We start from the raw sequence: 19860 nt of genomic DNA, 5'->3' as shown, positions 1-19860 counted from the left end.
AGTCCTCACAACAGAGAAGCACCCAGCCCCAAGTGCCGGTAGTGCCGCAGTAGAGAACCTGCTAGAGTTGTTGGTGGGAAACAGCCACTCAACTGAAGACTACATTTCCCAGCCTCCTTTGCATTTGATGGGATCATGTGACTAGTTCTCACCAATGCACCGTGAGTAGAAGCGACATATGTTACTTCCAGGAAGAAGTGGTTAAAAAGTGGGTCCCTCCCCGCCCCCCCCCCCCATTGGTGAGCTGGTCAGATAGACGTTCTGGTTAGATAGAACATCTGGAATTTAGAGGACAGCAGAGCCACATAGTGGAAAGAACCTGGGCCCCAGGCACCTGACCAGAGGCACCACCAGATGTTTGAGATAGAAATAAACTCTTATTGTGTTAAGTTCTAGATTTCTCTTTAACAGAAGACAGGGTTATCTGGAGGACTAGAAGAGGACTTGTCAGCTTAGCTTCAGTCTTCCTCCCTGAGAAAGCATCTTACTGTCACCCTTAGCTTCTAGTTCCGCGGGTGGATGGGTGGAGCTGGGACCTCTGTCTGGACCCCTGGCCTGGATTAGGACTCAGAGCCACCAACAGTTAGACTAAAGGGGTGATGAGTGACGTGAAGGTGTGGGGTGCAGCCTGGGTGAGGGAGGCATGGGGAAGACTCTGGAGCAGTGGCGCCGGAGCATCCTTGATTACCCTTGAAGCAGACATCAGCCCACAGCCTGGACTCACAGCAGGAGGAGCTCCTTGTTTCTCATGGGATCCTAAAGGCTCAGTATGTGTTCAGCATGGTGCTGGGACTGTACATTCAGATGCAGGAATGGAACGTCAGCGAAGTTAAAGAACTCTCCTGAGCTCATGGCAACGAGAAAGTGATGGAGCAGAGACAGGAACCCCTATCTCTCTGACTCACAGCCCATGCTTTTGAACCCATCCCAAAGTCTAACAGCTGTGATGGTGCTTTGTTTGTATCCTTTGAGCATTTACTGTTCTAGCACATGCTTGGGAGCTTTGTCTCAGCCCTTCCAGGGGCCGGTTGGAAGGGCCAGGGTGTTCATTTTCCTGGAAGCAGCCCTCAGCCAACGAGGGATTAGAGCTGGAGAATAAATACCCCAGCTCCCTCGCCCCACAGTGGTATAACTCTGAGATACATCTTCTACACAGTCTCCTGGAGGCCCACAGTGGGACTGAGCCCTAGTTGTCCAGAATGGTAACCTGCTTAATAACATATCCTTCCCTTTCCATGCTGACTCCCTCACTCTGCCTGGTGCTTTCTGGGTTCCTTTTATAAACCAGTTGTACTCAGATCCTTGTCTCAGAGTCTGCCTCTGGATAAACCCAACCTAAGAAGACACAAAGGATGGTTTGCATACCCCAGAGACGTGTAAATTGATTTTGGGTGGTACTGGCGAAATTTTTTAAAATTTATTTTTGGCTGCGTTGGGTCTTTTTTGCTGCACATGGGCTTTCTCTAGTTGTGGCGAGCAGGGGCTACTCTTTGTTGCAGTGCGAAGGCTTCTCATTGCAGTGGCTTCTCTTGTTGCGGAGCACAGGCTCTAGGCATGCGGACTTCAGTAGTTGTGGCGCACAGGCTTAGTTGCTCCACGACATGTGGGATCTTCCCGGACCAGGGCTCGAACCTGTGTCCCCTGCATTGACAGGCAGATTCTTAGCCACTGTGCCACCAGGGAAGTCCCTGGCAAACTTTTAAAAACAGACTGCTTAAATGTGAATTTAAAGAAGTGTTTAGGGGGACTCCCCTGGTGGTCCAGGGGGTAAACACTCCATGCTCCCAGTGCAGGGGATGTGGGATTGGTCCCTGGTCAGGGAACTAGATCCTGCATGTATGCCGCTACTAAGACTTTGCATGCCCCAACTAAGAAGTCCGCATGCCGCAACTAAGGATCCTGCATGCCGCCAACTAAGACCCGGTGCAGCCAAAATAAATTTAAAAAAAGAAAAAAGAAGTGTTTAGGAAATGATAGTACAGAGATATGACAAAAATTGTGAGGATGGTATGAGAATAACAAATGAAAATGCTGTAATGTACAGCTGAAGATGAGGCCTCCGTCCTGGCGAGAATGTAGGCATGTAGTTTAATTTGTTATCCCAGCATCAGCTCGGCTGCGCTTCCCTTTTTGCCAGGACTGCTTGGAAGCTCAAAGAGAAATCTGCTCAGCTGCATTTTCATTCTTGAAGGATGTCTGCTTCTGACATACAATTTCTCATCTTTCCAAGTTCATATTTAACTGGCCCCTGTTATGAGTCATTAGTACTGGCTGCCTCAGAGCCTGGTTGGCAGGAGGTCGGAAATGCATTATAAAGAAATAAAGCATGTCATTACGTATGGGAACTTTGTAATCAAATTCCAGCTCCACAACTTGAGGGACCTTGGGCACTCACATCCCCTCCTGCACCCTTGGCTTCATCATCTAGAAATGTGGATGATGGAGGCCTACTTCCTAGTGAGGATTAAATGAACTGAACGCATACAAGCATCAAGCACAGAGATCGGCAGATGGCAAATGATCAATATTAATTGTTAGGATTAGTATCATTATTGGGACTCTGATTCTAATTGAGGAAAGAGGAGCAAACTTGGGCAACTCTGTATAACCCCAATATCGGGTGTAATCTTGAGTCTGGTACCCGGGCTTGACAATCAGGAATGGAAAAATCACAATCATCTAGGCTGAAGCTCTGTGAGGGCAACCACTAAATTCTTAGGACCTAGTACAGTGCCTGGCTCATACTCAATGCTTATTGAGTGAATGAATGGAGGAACAGCTACAATGGGCCAAGGTGGGCAGTTGTTTGTGAGCGCCATGCAGCAAGGGTGTCCCAGGGCCCTTGAAGGCCTTCCTGCCGTGGGTTTCAGGGCACAGAGGCAGTCTTCTTTAATCCTCATGGCAGCCCCAGAGTGGACTGTCTCCCATCTTACAGATAAGGAAATGGAGAGGCAGAGACACAAAGGACTTTGTCCAAAGTCGCCCAGGTAATGAGCGGTGAAGTCCCCAGGTCAGCAGGAGACCCCTTTCTCCCCGTCCAACCCCACCTGTGCTCCTGGGCCCTGAGTCCAGTTCTTCCCAGAGAAATGATCTTATTTCAGTCTCTTCCTCACTGACCACAAAGACTCAGTCCTGTCCTCAGAAATATTTGGAAAGTTTTATTTAAATGTTTTGTGTTCCCTTTTAACCAACATCAAAAAGAGAAAAAATTTTGGCTGCTCCAAACAGGAGAGTCACTTCAGAGAGGAGCTGGCATGTGTGTTCAGAGCTGGGAAGTGTCTGCTCTGCCAGGCTGCCCTTCCCAGCCTGGGCCACCCTGGGCTGGATGGCCAGTCCCAGGAGCTGACTTCCTGGGAGCCCCAGGCGGCCTTGGAATGAGTGAGTGAGCAAACCCCCATCCTGAGGAGAAGGACTTGGTCTCCCCTGCAGTTAGGACTGGGCTTGGGGACAGGGACATGAGCCTGGTGGGGCCTGGTGGGTTCCAGAGGGAAGGAGAGGGGAGTGGGAGGGTCAGATCCGGAATGTTCTGTAGAAGCTCTAAGGCCTCTGGGTCTGGAGAAATACGTCTGCTAGAAAAATAAGATGCTTTGAGAAGTTCTGCAGTCTATGCTCTCTGCCTGCCCAAGAGAAACCTACCCTGTTGGCCAAAGGGGCAGCGGGTGGGGGCAGAGGCTGGAGGCCAGCAACTGGTGGAGATTTCCAGCGGGGAGCGAGGTGGGCAGCAGGCAGACTTTGGTTTCCCGGGTCCCCTTTCTGGCAGCTGCAGAGGCTGTGGAGGCCTCTGCCTCCCGCCCCTTGAGGTGTGGGCTGCCGGGGGTGGGCAGCACTTGGAGAGGGAGGCCAGCCATCTGTCGTGGGCTGGTAGATGCCCAGGCCCTGGGCCCTCAGAACAGGATGGCCAGGGGGAGCAGGGCCAGCAGGAACAGCAGAGGGCCTGGGGAGGGGCTGCCTGACAAGCTGGCGGAGGCACAGTGGTCGCGGTTGGCACCGATGCAGGCTGCGTAAGCCATCACGTGGGGGATGTAGTTCTGCTCGTGGACGCCGTGCAGCAGGTGTGCCATGGGGCCCTTGGCGAAGATGGCTACGTCCTCCCCGCCATGGGTCTCGTGGCGCAGGGGCACGGCGGACTGTGCCTGGTAGTTGTTGTGAGCTGCGGGCCAGAAGAAACACTTGCTGAGAGCCTACCAGGGGCCTGGCACTATGCAGTAGCTTCCCCGTGCCCCTTCCAGGTTGGCTTGAATGCCCCCATTTTATAGAAGAGGAAACTGAGGCTCTCTGGAGGGAAGTCATTTCACACCAGGCCACAGGATTTGGGCCTGAGTCTGTTCTGACACAGAAGCCTGCACTCTCAACCCCCAGACCTCATCCGGGCCGTCTGGATTAGAAGGGAAGAGTCAACCCAGGAAAGCCTCTTACCATTGGCTGTGCCATTAGGCCCCCAGGGACCCCTGGGGACATCATGAACAAACATCCAACAATATGGAGTTGGATAAGCAGACTGGGAAGACTCACACACTGGAATATTATACAGCCAGTAAAAATGACAGTGTAACATAGCAAGTACCTACACATGCCAGGCACCACGCTAAGCTCATCAGATCTATCTAGTCCTTCAGACAAACTTAGGAGGTAGATATGGAGGAAACAGAAGCTGAGGAAGGTGAAGTTATTTGCCCAAGGTCACAGAGCTGCTAGATTTTAGGAGGGATTCAAATTAAGGTTGTTCTGACTCAAGTCCTGGCTATTCTGAGACACCCCCCCGAGCCTTAACCACAGGACTACACTGTTTCCAAGCTCATCCCTAAGGGGGTGCCCTGTCCCCTCCCAACTCTGGGCCTTGCAGTCTTACCGTAGTCCACCATGGAGACATTCTCTCGCTCACCGCCTACCACCTTGTAGCCAGGCCCGTTGCCGTACAGGATGGCAGTGAAAGGCTTCTTGTCTGTGTCACTCACCATGGGGGCCAGACCTGCACAGGGAGGCACTGGTCCAGGGGTCATGTTGGAGTACAGTCCCCAGCCCCCAGCTTGGCAACCTCTGGGTCCCCTTTCAAGGAAGTCGCCTTCCAAACCCAATTTATTTCCAACCAGCCACCCTTCAGTTCTCACTGTGCCCACATCCTCCCATCTGTTGGTCTGTCCTTCCATCCTTCCATCCATCCATCCATCCTCTCCTCTCCCCTGTCCATTAATCCATCCTCCCTCTCATTTTTCTACCCATCCATCATCCAGGTGGCCACCATACACCCACCCAGGCATCACTTCACTCCATCCCCCATCCTGTGTTCCCCCACCTGTCAGTGACTTCTCCTCCCTGCCCAATTCTGAGTCTCACACGTGCCAGGCCCTGGGCTTGCCAGGTCTCCCACCCCACTCCTGCTCCCAGAGGGCAGACCCTGGGAGTGCCCAGTGCTCACCCCAATGGAGGCCCACCTACCAAAAATAGAGTTGCCACGGGGGGTGTACCCGCCAAAGGTAAAGACGTGGGAGTGGTCGGCGGTGACAACGGTCAGCGTGTCTTCCACGGAGGTCATGGCGCCTGCCTGCCCGATTGCCCGGTCCATCTCCACCGCCTCGTGCAGTGCCTGCTTGGCTTTGCCCTCATGGTGCCCGTGGTCAATCCTTCCCCCTTGGGACACCAAGGCAAAGGCCTCCCGTGAGGGGGCGGGGAAGGAGATCTGACCTCCAATTCCCATCCCATGATGGCCAGGGGACTCCCCTGGGCCAGGCACCACACGAGGCACTTGACACAGCCATTCGACCTTCACAGCACCTCCGAAGGCGAGTTGTTGGACCACAGGCCCGTGCATGGAGACTGCAAAGCCAGGGTTTAAAGCAGCCCCAGCACCCCACTCGGCTCCCAGCACTGCTTCTTCAGCTTCTCGGGGTCCCTGAAGACCTCGGAGAGGGAGGGAAGGGACCCAACATGCCTGAATGGCTACTAGGTGCCAGGCATCATAAGCTGATGTCTTGTTTCCCTTTCACAACAACCGTGGGCAGAGATGGGTATGATTAGCCCCGTTTACAGATGGAGCAGCTGAGGCCGGGAGTGGGAAGTGATGTGTCCAAGGTGGGATCTGCTAGGATTTGATTTCAGGCGTGACTCGCTGTAAAGCCCTGTTTTTCCATCTCCGCTTTGAATACATCCCCTCCGAGGGTTAAGCACGCTCCTAAAGGGGAAAAACCCTCCATGCCTGGGCAGTGCCTACGGCAGCCTTCCATAAAGGCCCGGGGAAGCCTGCACCTCATGCCACCTCCCCAGACGAGCACAGGAGGCCTGGCGTTAAGCCTGGCTTAAAGGTCACGGCTAAGGCTGTGTGACTTCGGAGAACACCTTCCATCTCTAACAGGAAGACGATGCCTGGTGGACACTCCCATCTCTGAGGCTCCTGAGCCTGGGGGCCTGGCCGCCCTCCTTCCTGCTAGCCTGGGCCTCACCACTCTGGCCCGGCAGGCTAGCAGGGTGGGTCCCTCCTTTGTTGTGGCTCTGGGAGCAGCTGGTCTGGCGGGCCCAGTCTTGGCCGCGCTCACAAAGAAGACCGCTCCCGGGGGAGCCCGTGCTCACCACTGGTTCCTGGTTGGTTCTTAGGCATCAGAGGCCCGTTCAGGGCCAGGCCGAGACCGCCGTGCTTCAGTGGGAACCCCGGGGCTTGGCAAGAAAGCCGCCGAGTTGGGCTGGCGGCCGCTGGCCTCCGGAGGGCGGAGGGGCCTGAGCGTGTGCGTATGTGTGGTGACAGGATGTGTGCAAATACGTCCGTGTGCGTGTGTCCATTTAGAACATGAAAGACAATAGTTGTTAGAACCTTGGAAGATTCTGGAAACTTTATCATTTCCTCTCACTTCCTATTGTGATTGACTTAGCTACTGTGTAATCATAATAATGATAATAACAGAAGCATAAAGGATTTATTCTCTTTTGGGCCCTGCTCCAAGTACATTATGTCTCTGAACTCAATGGATGCTAATAACCCTTCTTGGAGAGGGGGACTATTTTTGGCCTCGTTTTACAGAAATGTACAGGTAGAGGTCACAGAGCCAGTGGGTGGCAGCATCAGGACAATGACTCCAGGGCCTCACAACAGTGCTGGGAAACCCCAGGAATGTCGGCATACAGCACCGCTGCCTCCTGAAGGGTCTGGCTCCCCCAACCCAGGGGACCCCGGGATATCCCAGGGCCCGCCCTGGGCCTTCTCCTCTCTGACCTTGTTCCTACACGGGCCCAGTAACATCAGAGGTCTGCTGTCCAGCTGCGAGGGTTCCTGCAGACCGATGGGCACCTACAGAGGAGGACCCTGGGCCGGCGTCCTTGGGCCCAGCCAGGCAGCTGCTAAGAGCACATTTGTCTACTGGGGCCTGCTGACTTGTCTTTTGGGAGGAGTGAAGCTGAGGGGCCTGCACACCCCTCCAGAGCCAGGCCTTGGGGAGGTATTTCCAAAAGGAAGAAACTTGCCTCCTCTCTCAGGAAGCCTTCCTGGACTAGTAAGCCAGATGTGCCATCTCCACGCCCAGAGGAGAGCTGCTTGTTGGGCTGGGAACTTCAGCACCGCCCCCTTTCCCCCCCCTCCCTCCACAACCCATCTCCCTAAAGGAATCTCCCTGCTCATCCCCAAACTGGACAGTTCTGAGAGCTGGACCGCCCTACCCCTGAACCCATCTGGAAGCTGCCAGGGAAGTGGCCCTGCAGTCAGGTCCTGGACCCCTACCTTCCACCAGCAAGAAGAAGCCTTTGGGGTTCTTGCTCAGGATCTTGATGGCCATCTCCACCATCTCGGAGAGTGAAGGGTCAGTCACGTTGTTCCTGTTGAGCTCATACTGCATGTCCCCTGGCTCAAAGAGACCTGAGGAGGACCCGGGAGGATGTGGGTGTCTCAGGGAGCACAGGCTCCCCACACACAGCTTGGGGGTAAAGTGGGGGGATGGAAGCTCATCTGGGTGGTGCTTGCGGGCCTGGCTTGTGCCAGGCGCTTTGGGCGCGCTTCCTCCTTTCATCTTCTTAGCCACGCCATGGTGAGAGGGACCACCGTGTCCATTTCACGGAGGAGGAGACTGAGCCTCAGGTGTTTAGTACCTTGCTATTTTCAGCTGCTAAGTGGGAGACCTGGGATTCCAATCCGTCAGCCCACCCTGAGCCCATAGAACCCTGGACATGGCAGAGGATTGTGTCCTGGCCTCCACAAGGCAGCCTGGGCGTGTATTTACATGTCATTTACAGGTCAGCCTTGAAGGGCTCAGTGCCCTGTGCAGTGAAACAGAAGAAGGGTTGGGGTCACTGTCCCTTCTGTTCACCGAGCTCGGTTTTTTCCCTTGTGAAGTAAGGAGAGTGATCCATTTCTTACCCATGTCACAAGATTCCACAAGTACTGGGTTGGTGCTTCCAGTCCTGGATGTCCTTCCAGAACACCTTGCCCTTCCATAATTGCACGCAGCCAAGCAAGGGCTCCGAAGAACAGAGTGCTTACTCTGTGCCACACGCTGTCCTATGCGCTTTGGAAGCACTCAGGCGCCAGCCTCCGAGATGGTGCCCAATAACCCTCCCTCCTGGAATTCATGCCCGTGTGTGCCCCTCCCTCACGGACTGGGGCTGGCCGGTGTATCCAACAGAACACTGTAGAAATGATGGCGTGTGACTTCCAGGCCAGGGCATAACACATTGTGGCCTCGGCCCTGCATACTCTTACATTTCTGGGGGAAGCCAGCCGCCATGTTGTAAGGACACTCAAGCAACTCAATGGAGAGATTCATGTGGCAAGGAGCTGAGGCCTCCTGCCAACAGTCTGCACCAAGTTATGAGCCATGTGAGTGGCCCACCTCGGAAGCCCCAGCCCCAGACAAGTCTTCAGATGACTGCAATCTCATGAGAGACCCAGCTAAATCACTTGCAAACTCTCGACCCAGAGAAACTGTGAAGGAATAAATTGTTCAACAATCATTATAAATAAAACAACTTTACAGTTGTTTTAAACTGTAAAGTTTTGGGATAATTTGTTATGCAGCAACAGGTAACTTATATATTAGCTCACTTAATCCTCATGACAACCCTGAGGTAGGCCCTATTGTTATCCCCATTTTACGGAGGATTCATTATCCTTATTTTATAGAAGAGAAAACTGTGGCACAGAGAGGAGAAATCACTTGCCCAAGGTTGCACAGCTCATGGGTGGTAGGAGCTGGATTTGAACCCAGCACTCTGGCTCTAAGATCCATGAACAGAACTTTCTTGCTCCATGGGTACATGCATAACTCTCCACAGCCAGTGTGGGGTATGGGGTGTGTGCTGTGTGAGCCAGGCAAGTAGAGAGCTGTGTGTGTATCTGAGGGATCCTCCAGGTGCCCAGCTCTAAGCCCATAACTTCCAGTGACACACCCAGGACCCAGGGGCTGTGCTCCTTGAGAAAGATTTGCAGGAGGTCTTGCCACCACTTGCTTGGCCCAATAGCCAGAAGGGAAAGAGGACCCAGATGTCTGCATGGTGGCACTCAGGGTCTCATTCCACCTGGCCTGGAGCCGCCCCCAGGCCCCACACCTGTTTCCCACTCCCTGGGGAAATGGGGGTACCCCCCCCCACCCCAGTCGAGACCACTGGCGACAATCTAGCTGGCTTCTGCCCTGGCAACGCAGCAGGGCTGGCTCTGGGGCCCCTTGCTCCTCAGTCTAGGATCTGTTTAAGTCCCAGCTCCAGCCAGGGTTCAAACTCACCTGCGCCCTAATTCTAACTGGCTGTGTGCTATGCCAGAGGTCGCTTCCTTTCTCTGAGCTTTGTTTCCCTTTGTGCTCAATGGAGCTATTCACCCTGCACAGCCAGCAGATTTCAGGTCTAATTCTATGAACCAGAACCCCTCCCTCACCCCTCCCAGGTCCTGGAGCCTGAGGGCGAAGGTCCCTAAGTAGCGGGGCAGCCTGGGACCTCGTCCCCGGGGCACCCAGCTGGACATCCACTCCACCCCCCTCCACTTACCCAAGAGGTAGTCCACGGTGTAGGGGTCGAGGGCCAGGAGTTCGGTGCGGTTCCAGATATAGTGAGAGTGCTAGGAAGGAGGGCGGTGTCAGCCATGCGGGGCTGGGGAAGTCGGAAGGACTAACCCCAGCTGGTCTCAGAGTCTGCGGCATGTACTGGTTCTCTTCAGTCATTTAAAATCCCTCCCCGAAGACCCACCATCCCTGCCTTCAAGAAATGGCAAATAAACGGGAAATTGTAATGCAGGGAGATGAGAATTTGGAGACCAGAGACCACTGTGAGCCTTGAGGCAGGATCAGAGAGAGCTTCCTGATGTCCTAATGGGGCCTTGAAGGACAAGCAGGAATTGATCAGCCTGGGGTCAGGGAGCAGAGTTCCAAGCATGGGGAGGGATCAGGGAGCAAAGAGGGAGGCGCAGATCACAGGCGGCCCTGAGTGCCCACTGAGAGGTATGGGCTCTGTGTATTCTGAGAGCTGTGGAGAGCCAGGGAGGAAGCAAAGCCCTAGCTCTGCCCTGGGGACCCCATCCAAGGGAGAGATAAAGGAAGTGCTGTTTCCCCAGGTCATAGAGGCCATGGGAAGGGCTGGCCAGCTTGCCTGGTGATGGTACCATTCAGGCCTAGACCTGAACTACCGGGAATCAGCTGTGTGTCCATTAGAGAGCCCCTTGCCTTCTCTGGCCAATGGCATTGGGATCAGAGGTTTCTGAACCTCAGGGGCTGCTTTGGGAAGGAGGGTGGGAAGGCTAAGAAAGTGGAGCTCCCCTCCTTCACTGAGATGATTCTCCTACGTTATGTCATTTGTCCCTCACATCACCCACCCAAGGTAGGTACTGTATTCTCATTTTACGGATGGGGACACTGAGACACACAGATTAGCCCATACTAAGGCACGATTTGCAAAGAATGTGTGGCTTATCTGAAACCTCAAAGTGATACCCTGTTCGCTCCAGTGATGTGGGTGCCTCTCTCCCTCTTGGTGTCTAGACTGAGTTCCAGGGTAAGCCCCCTGCCTGGGCAAGAAGAATTATAAGCTCCGGTCCCATGTTCCAGGTAGAGAAACTGAGGCTGGGAGTGGCGGTGTCTCTCTGACTCGGGCTGGGATGGGGCTCTGGTCCAGCCTGAGCTGACTCAGGAGTGGGAAAGGTTCAAAGCAGCTCAGTCCCACCCCTACCAGCCCCGGGGGGCCGTTTCCCAGCCCCTACCCCCCACCTCGCTCTTGGCCCAGCCCTATCCCACAAGGCCTCCCCGGGGGCCAGTCCTGGAACCCTCAGAAACCCAACCCCAGAGTGACATCAAAGTGGCTGCCAGGCTGCTTCCCACTGTCTTCAGCCCTGACCGCAGTCATTTCCAGACCCCAGCTGCCCCAGGCCCAGCGGCCGGCAGACGGATTTTAAGGGTCAGGGCTGCTCCAGGGAGCCAGCGCCCAGGTCTTCCCACGCTCCGGCGGGCCAGCACGTGCCCGGCCCGGCCCCTCCCTGCCACCTCTGCCTGCAAGACCCTCCCAATATTGCCTCCTCCCCCTCCTCCCCCTTGTCAGGGCTTCTCAGCCCCACCCTTGTGTTCTGTCCCCTCTGGGTTCCCGTAGCTCCTGGGCGTCTCGCCATCCAAGCACACAGCATTCCACGTTTCCTTAACCATCTGACTCATCCTTTGGACCTCATGCCTAGCCAGGGGCCCTGCACACAGTAGGGGTGCAGGTGGACTGAATGTCTCTGCAGGTTATCCTTGGCCCGCCTTCCTCCTTACCGCCTGAAGGTATTTCACTGTGGTCTTGAAGGAAGGAATTGATGGGCACCTACTATGTGCCGTTCATATATCTGTAAGGCCCTCTGAGCCCGCTGAGGTAAGAATTATGACCCCATTCTACAGAAATGAACACGGATTCAGAGAGGACTCCCGCAGCCCTGCCCACTGCAGGCGTACCCTGCAGCCATCAGGCCCCCGGACAGGCTACCTTGTGTTTCGGTTTGAAGCTCTTCCAGATGTCGATGAGGTTCAGGCCGTCCAGCCTCGTGCCCCTGGCCTTCTCGTCCATCTCATACTCCACATCGGTTCTATTCTTGGGGAACATGTACTTCCGGCCGCCCCCCATGATCACCTAAAGGGGACACAGCCATGAGGAGCCCAGGGCGCCATGACATCCAGAGGCTCCAGAGGCCCCGCCTGGAGAGCTGGGCTCCTGGAGGCCCGGCGGGTGGAGTGGAAGCTTCTCCAGCATGGCGAGTCCTGGCTTCAGTCCACGCTGCCCTCCCCGAGCCTCCACGTCTCCAGCTCGGGGGCAGGGATGAAATCACGAGGCTATTGGGACTGTGATTTGGGCTTCTGGGTGAAATATTGGAGCTAACCTCCCTTATTCGGCTTTCCAGAAGCCCGACGCATAACTTGGGCTTCTGTGAGAATAATACCGTGTACAGAGTGTGTGTCAGGCACTAAGGACTTGAGATACATGATCTTATTCAACGTCATACCAAGGCTGTAAGGGAACCCGTGTCACCTGTTTTCCAAATAAAGAAATGGGTGTAGAAATGTGATTTCTTTCCCATAAGGCCACACGGCCAGTGAGGGGCAGAGCCAGGATTCAAACCCGAGCCTCCTCCAGCCCCGGCACCAGGGCCCGGCAGCGTCCATGGAGCTGAGGATGGGGACTCTGAGAGCCTCCTCCCCCAAAGCCAGGGAGGTCTTGGGGCAGCCCAGCTGGGAGCCTGGCAAACAGAGGACCAGTACTCACGTCTGTGTAGTCACCGCCAGGCTAATTTTACCCACTGTGCTGACCCGCTTGGGCAGACGGACGCGGGACTGTTTGTTTTCCTGGGGAGTCCGTGTTTGAAGTCCTGGCTATTTTTAGAACGGAGGCCAAGAGCATACTAGCCGCCGCCCGCAGTGACCACCGCACCGGTGTCCTCCTGTCACCATGGGCGTCAGCCCAGGCCGCTGCCCCTGGCTGACACCTTGGGAGAGCAGACCCAGTGACGGCTGGCCTCAGATCCACTGGCATTTCATGGGCACCCTTCTCAACCTTCCATTCCAGCTCCCTCCTCAGAACCCAGGTTCCACAGGGTGGAGGGGGAGCCAGGAGTCCAGGCCGGTGGTACAGGTAGTACAGGTGAGGGGTACACGCTGGCCCCCAGGACCAGCCTGGATCCTGGGGAACCAGAAAGAGCTCTGAAGTCAGACTTGGGTTTGAATCTTGACTCTCCTGCATCTTGACCAAGGGCTTGTCACTTAAGCTCTCTGTACCTCAGTTTCCTCAACTATAACATGGCAGTAATGCCCACGCACAGGACCGTCCCAGCCACTGGACTGTCCCAGGAGGAAATGCAGTGACGCAGTGCAGTCCCGGCACCTGGGGCTGGCCTCCCGTGGAAGGTATTCTCAACGGCCAGAAGCAGTAGAGATCCAAGTAGTTCCAAGTTCCTCACTGCCAGCTCCAGCCAGGAGCTCTGGGGGCAGGGCAGGCTGTTAAAAAAGGAGAAGGGGACCCCGGGTCACTGGCCCCCCGCCCCCCCCCCAATTGTTCCCACAGAACCTGACCCCTTGGCATTTCCAGAATGGAAAATGAAGCCCCCAATCTTGTTGCCTGGAGCCTCATCATTTCCAGCCCCAGCACGCACTTCACACACTCATTAAACTCCCAAATAACAGACTTGCTGTTTGGCTTTGGGGTTTGGGTTTGTGTCTTTCATTTTTCTTTTTCTTTTTTTTTTTTTTTTTTAGCAAAAGATATTTATTTTCAGGGCGGACACTAGGATTTTTGTTTCATGTACAGCCTGGGGGCTGGGGGGCTTTGGGGTGGTGCTGGTGCAGGGGCAGAGGGGAGAGGGAAGGACGAGGAGGCTGAGAGAGGAAAGGGAGGAGGGGCAATCCTCACAGCTGCCCCACCTCCACACTCACGCCCTAGCTCATCCCCCAGTGGCCTCTGTGGCTTACCACCCCCCTAAACCCAGTTAACACCCCTCCCCCCACCGCGCCCCCCCCAAGCCTTCATTTAAGCTCCTGTCCCCTTCTCAGGCTGTCGCTGCCAAATCTCTCTCAAGAGCAGCCCCGTAATTACACCCTGTGCTTGTACAACAAATGTTCTCACGTCCATGACCTCATCTCAGCCTCCAGCGGCCCTGGGAGGGGCAGGTGGGGCTCTCGGCCCCTGTCGCACAGGTGGGGACACTGAGGCTTGGAGAGGGGAAGCGACTTGTCCCAGGACCTGAGTCGGGTACAGGCAAAGTCAGAACGGCGGCTTTGCCTGACACGGTCACTTGCTAGGAGCGATCAACGGGACTACGTGTCCCGAGAGGGGCAACTCAGTCCACTGCTCAGAAAAACGAGGGGTTGGAAGAGGGGCCAGGTGGCACTTAGAAATTGGGGGGATGGCATGGGGGGGCAGAGGGTGGGTCTGGGAGCCAGGAAATTTGTCTGGTGGGGGTAGAAACAGAGGTAAGGGGTAGGAGGGACCTGGGGGCTCTCTGAGCCTCACTGAACCCCCATTCTAGGCTTGGGGGCCGAAGTCCCCTCACTCCCTCACCAGCCCCTGGCAGTAGGTAACAAGAGTCTGAAAAGGGAACAAGCCTGAGGTTCTCATTTAAGAACAGAGAGTAGGGACACATCTGAACATCAGGTGGACAATGCTGGGGTGCACATGTGCTGAGCCTGCTCCGTATGTCACAGCTGGTGTTTCAGGGCAGGGACATGAGGCTGCTCGTGCATAAATGCTGCCACTTTCTGAGCACTCACTCGGCACTGGGCCCAGGGCTAAACTCTACAGGGATTATTTTATTTAGATCTTGCAATGGGCTGATAAGGTAGGTACATTTCACAAAAGGGCTGTAGAAGGGAAGGCTCAGAGAGGTTAAGTAACTGACCCAAGGTCACACAGCTAGCAAACAGCAGGGCAAGGATTGGAACCCAAGTTTTAAAAGTAAGAGCTCGGGCTAACCACGGCCCACACCACCTTTTCTCTGGGCATGTTGCCTGAGTGCACGGGACGCGTGCCTGTCTGTGCATGTGGGAATGTACAGGGCAGGTACTCCCCTGAGATGGCACTGTGTCACCCCCATGCTCCAGTGCAGTGCCAGTTTCCAATTTACAGGATAATCCCTGGGCGTCTGGTTCTTGAGGTGTGGTGGCGGCCACATCAGGATTCATCCCTCAGCCCCACTGCGGAGAAATCCTACAGTGCCTCCCTGCCCCAACCGCAAATCCCCTAATGGGCTGGGAGCCCTCCCAGGTGTGTGGGGAGCCAGGCCAAACTGCTTTTCCCGGGCCAGTCTAGGCCTGAGGCCTCGGACCCACAAGCCCCTACTCTGGCTGCACTCCCGCACTCGCCTCGATGTCCCTGACGTTGTGCATGAGCTGGTAGGCGATGTCCTTGCAGCCCTGGCTAAGGGCCTCCGGGGGCATCTCGTTGTCCGAGTACCAGTCCCGGTCAGCAGAGTGGGCGTAGGCGGCGCTGGGGGTGGCGTGGTTCACTCGCGTAGTGGTCACGATGCCCACGGATTTCCCTGGGGTGTGGGAGAGGAGGGGTTGGTTTCGCCTGGAAATGGGCGTGTCCAAGCTGTCTTCCCCCTCCCTCTCCTAGCTAAAGACAGGTTAGTTCTGCTGCCTGACTGGGCCCCAGTCTCCGCATCCGTACTAAAGGTGGGGTTGGTGGCTTCCAAATATCCCGGCAGCTCAGATACTCTGCCTCTGTGACCCTCCCCTGTCCTGAGGGCCCTTGAGCTGTGAGCACCCGGGCTGGAGCCCTCCCCTCCACCAAGGACCCTGCAGAGCCCCAGCCTGCAGGAAGCCCCCCCCGCTGCCCTGCAGGAACACAAGGGCCCCTCCGAAGGGCTCTCAGGGGGAGTGTGGTTCCGTCACCTATGTCAGCCAGCCTCATAGCCTGACTCCAAAGTCCCTGGGGGCACGTGCCAGGGCCTCCCAATTCCCAGGAGGAAGGGAGAAGGGGTAGACACTTACTGGACTTCCACGGGAACAGCGCTGGGCTCGTTCCTGACCTCCCTCACACTAAACCTGGGAGGGGGCTACATTTTCATGCCCATTTCATAGTCAAAGGAATAGACTCAAGGAAATGAGCTGGGAGCAAACGCACACCTGAGTGACCCCCTAAACCACTAGCTTTCGCTGTCATGGAAAGGAATCCATGACTATTTCACAGAGGCCCAGAACCTCAGAGCTGGAAGGGCCCTGGAGAGCATCTTCTTCTACCCTCTCCCCATTGTACGGTTGGAAAGAGGCTCAGACAGGCCACAGAGCCAGGCCCGTTCCCCACCACTCACCCCACTCACCTGCGTCCTTGGCCCAGCGCAGGATGGAGGTGACCTCGTTGCCCTGAGTGGTGTTGCACTCGGTGCGCTGGGTCGCTGCGCTCACCCCCACGGTGCCCTCGTTGGCCTTCACCCCACACAAATAGGCGGTGGCGGTGCCCGCGCTGTCAGGGACCTGAGCGTTGGTGTTGTATGTCTGCAGGTGGGAAAGGAGGGTCGGGAGGTGGCCCGGCCTTGGCCCGCTCTGCTGCCCTCCGACCCCCACTCACACCATGGGGCCTGGGCATGAGGGAGACACAGGCCTCCCGCGGCCTTGGCCGAGCCCTGCTACCCACTGAGGTCCCCCCAGAGCCACAGGATCACCTAGCTGCCTGCTTCCTGCCCACGCCCGGTGCCCTGGCAGCCAGGGTTGCAGGAAGGGGCGGGAACGCAATGTTCCAATATGTGGAGACTCGGTTGGCAGAGAAATGGGGGCTGGGTCAGCTCTCTCTGGGTCTGGGGCTGCAGAAGCCAGTAAGGGGGAGGGGGAGGCAGGTGAGCCGTGGAGAAGGGAGACGGAGGGGGTTCTTGAGGGAGTGAGGGAGGCTGGGGAAGGGGAGGGAAAGTTAGGGGGAGGCAGGATCTAGGATGGGGAAATGGGGACCCCCCCCACTATTCAGACCTCTGGTCTGAAACTATCTGCCCGTCTCCCTGCCCCACCAGCCTGAGAGCTCCTTGAAGACCAGAAAACATTACGGTCCCTGCTTTCCCCCAGAAGGGAGCCCAGGGCCTGGCCCAGAGTGTCTAAAGGACCTTTATTATGTGACACCACGGCCACCAGCAATTACAACACCAGAAACAAAGCTACCACTTTCTATCTGAGCCGCCTTGGGAGAGAACGAATGTAACAGAACCCCATGCAAAGAGTACACACTGCGCGAACCCATTTACGTCAAGGACAAAGGCAGGAACAGCTAAGCTATGGTGTTAGAAGTCAAGGAGCAAGGACTGGAGCGGGGTGCGGGGGGACCCCTGGCTGCTGTCATGTTCAGTTTCTCAACCTGGATATTGGTCATACAGACACGTGCCAAGTTTGTGAAAATTCACTCTGTACACCGGTGCACTTCTCTCTATGTATGTCATGTGTCAATAGATTTTGAAATCAATGAGCGGAAATCCCCAGAGTCTTAGGAAGCAGCCGCTACTGTCCTCAATTCACAGAGGGGCCACAGAGCCCCCGGGAGGGCTGACTGCATTGCCAGCAGGTTTGAGGGCTCCAGCGAATGCCATTCCCCTGCCCTTTCCTCCTGAGAGGTGGGAGGCTTGGGGCTGGAGCTCACCTTGGAGAGGGCCACGAAGGGAAACTTGTCCATCTCCAGCCTGGTCTCCTCCCCTGGGCTGTGGTGGAGCTGACCCTTGAGGATGCGGGCCGCCGTCACCGTGGAGACGCCCATCCCTGTGGCGGGGGGTGGGGAACGGGGGTCAGGGGGGCTCAGTCTCTCGGGCTCCCAGCCTCTCCAATCAGCTCTCTTGGGCACCCAGAGCTCCCTAGAGTTAGGTGCCAAGGCAGGCTGAGCAGTGGGCACCAGAGCATGACTGGGTGGTCCCTTTCCTCCTTCCCTCCCGAGACCCTTGGGGTTCACAGCCCGGCTCTCCCATCCTCTTCAACATGCCCCCAGGGCCCCAGCCTCTACAACACAGCCACCTTCACCTCTGCCTGGCTCCCTGGGCCCCCATCCAGCCCCTCCCTTTGGCCCCCAGGCCTCACCATCTCCAAGGAACATGATGACATTCTTAGCCACGTTGGTGTTGAGAGTCTGAAGCCTCAGGGCATTTTTCAGGGTCTGCTGAGCTTGGTCTCTCCAGTACTTGGGGTCTTTCTCTTTCTCTGTACCGACAGAGAGGCAGAGTTATTTGGGAGGGGGTGGGGCAGCTTCCCATCCCCAGCCACTACAGACACCGACTTCTCATTGCAGAAGGCTGCCTGGACTCGGCAGAGGAAGCAGTAGTTGTCCATCTCAGACAGCCATCGTGAGATCTGCAAATCCTGTGCCAGTCCCATCCTCCAAACGAGCCTGTGGACCCTGGGTCTTCTACCTACAACTGAGACTGGAAAAACCAAGGCTCAGAGACACCAAGCGACTTGCCCAAGAAGGCCACACCGCTCTGGCAGACACTGGCAGAGCTGGGCTTCACTCCAAAGCCCACGCTCTTTCCTTCCACCCAGCAGGGAGACATTGAGCTAAGGCAGCAAATGAATTGTGCTATAGCACAATTAGGAGGGTGATGTTTAACTTACTCAAGAGAACAAACTACTTCCAACTGCAGGAGCCCCTAGATGTATCCAGCCATCAATTATAAACCCTGCTTGGCTTATTCATTAAAGTAGGCTCCGCAGGAACCTGACTTAGCAACAGCTATTTAGCTGTGCTGGAAAGCAAGACTTGCCTGTTGTTTAACGTATCAAACTTAAAGTAGCCAAGAACAGCCTCACTCCTGTAAGGATAAGTTAGCAAAGACGTTCTGTGTCCCTAATCTTGAGAAAAATTGGGAACCAGGAATGCCCTCTCCTCTCTCTCTCTCATGTCCATGGGTCTAGTCGTCAATTCTCCAGTGGAAAGAACACTCTAGTGCCCAACAGTCCTCAGTTAGAACCGCATCTGTGCCAAGCAGCAGCTGTGTGGACAAGTGAGTTCCCTGGACCTCAGTCTCCTCCCCGTCAGATGCAGGTGTTTGTACCTTCCTCTCGGGGTCTTCACGAGGACGGGATTTAGATAAGGAAAGCGACACACCTGACCCACAGGAGAGGATCGATGCCCCCCCACCTCAGTAAGTCCTGGAATCCCCTTTTCATACAAGCAGAGGCCCAGGATCCCTTTCCACGGGGGTGGGGGTCCCTGCCACCATCTGCTGGTTTGTCTTCTGTACTCGGGCCCCATCAAACCTGCCCATCAAAATACAGAAGCCTAGAGAGGGGAGCTCCTTGGGGATTCTCTCTTTCAGTGGCCTCCATTGCATGGAAGGAAGGCTGAGGCCAGCAGAGGTGGGAGGGTCCTGTCCAAGGCCATGTTACACATTCATAGGCTGAAGACACAGGCCTCATCCCTTGGCCCAGCTCAGGCCCATGCTGTGCGGGTGAAGAGCACACCTCTCCTTTCTTACACACTTATGGTACCCAGGCTCGTGCCAAGTGCCCCGTACACGGCAACAGTGCTTTCCCCTCCCCCCAGCCTTACAGGGTGGCTACCATTACTTCCTCCACGTTGCGGAATGAGGAAACAGGATTCTGAGACTGAGCCGCAGGGGAACCCACACATCTCCATGGCTGTGCTCCTGCCTGGGGCAGGTAGCGCAGGCAAGGAGATGGAAGGAAGCAGTTCTCCACCTTAAGCCTGGGACCTACCACGCCCCACTCCTCCCCCTAGAGGTCCCATCCCCACCCTGATCCCTTAGTCCCCCACCTTCACGCTGGCAGCCCCCCAGCGCCACATCTCTCTTCTGAAGCTCCCCAATTTCAGACCTCATGGGCGGAGGCCCCTGGCTGGAGCCCGGAGAGCCCTGGCCCTTCCATCCAGCTGTGCACCTTTAGGCAAGTTCCTGCCACTCAAGTTTCTGCCCCAGAAAAATAGGAGGACATAGCTACTCGCAGGCAGTTCTAGGATCAAGTGAGG

At 55.9% G+C, this 19860-nt stretch overlaps 1 protein-coding gene across 2 annotated transcripts in view; it reads right to left on the bottom strand.

The window, feature by feature from the left end:
* Nucleotides 1-3181: 3181 nt before the first annotated feature.
* ALPL (alkaline phosphatase, biomineralization associated) overlaps nucleotides 3182-19860 on the bottom strand; it is a 57401-nt gene continuing 40722 nt past the window's right edge. For both annotated transcript variants that reach the window (XM_079941136.1, XM_079941135.1), the window contains 10 exons: nucleotides 17958-18077; nucleotides 17530-17645; nucleotides 16232-16406; nucleotides 15273-15448; nucleotides 11911-12054; nucleotides 9955-10024; nucleotides 7703-7837; nucleotides 5437-5628; nucleotides 4850-4969; nucleotides 3182-4150 (listed from right to left, as the gene is read on the bottom strand). In XM_079941136.1, the coding sequence (XP_079797262.1) occupies nucleotides 3885-4150; nucleotides 4850-4969; nucleotides 5437-5628; nucleotides 7703-7837; nucleotides 9955-10024; nucleotides 11911-12054; nucleotides 15273-15448; nucleotides 16232-16406; nucleotides 17530-17645; nucleotides 17958-18077 (1514 nt within the window). In that variant the 3' untranslated portion in view covers nucleotides 3182-3884. The remainder of the gene's footprint in view (nucleotides 4151-4849; nucleotides 4970-5436; nucleotides 5629-7702; nucleotides 7838-9954; nucleotides 10025-11910; nucleotides 12055-15272; nucleotides 15449-16231; nucleotides 16407-17529; nucleotides 17646-17957; nucleotides 18078-19860) is intronic.

The sequence above is a fragment of the Stenella coeruleoalba genome, assembly GCF_951394435.1.
Source record: "Stenella coeruleoalba genome assembly, chromosome: 1".
NCBI classification, from domain to species: Eukaryota; Metazoa; Chordata; class Mammalia; order Artiodactyla; family Delphinidae; genus Stenella; species Stenella coeruleoalba.
This window is presented reverse-complemented; position numbering and strand designations above follow the sequence as displayed.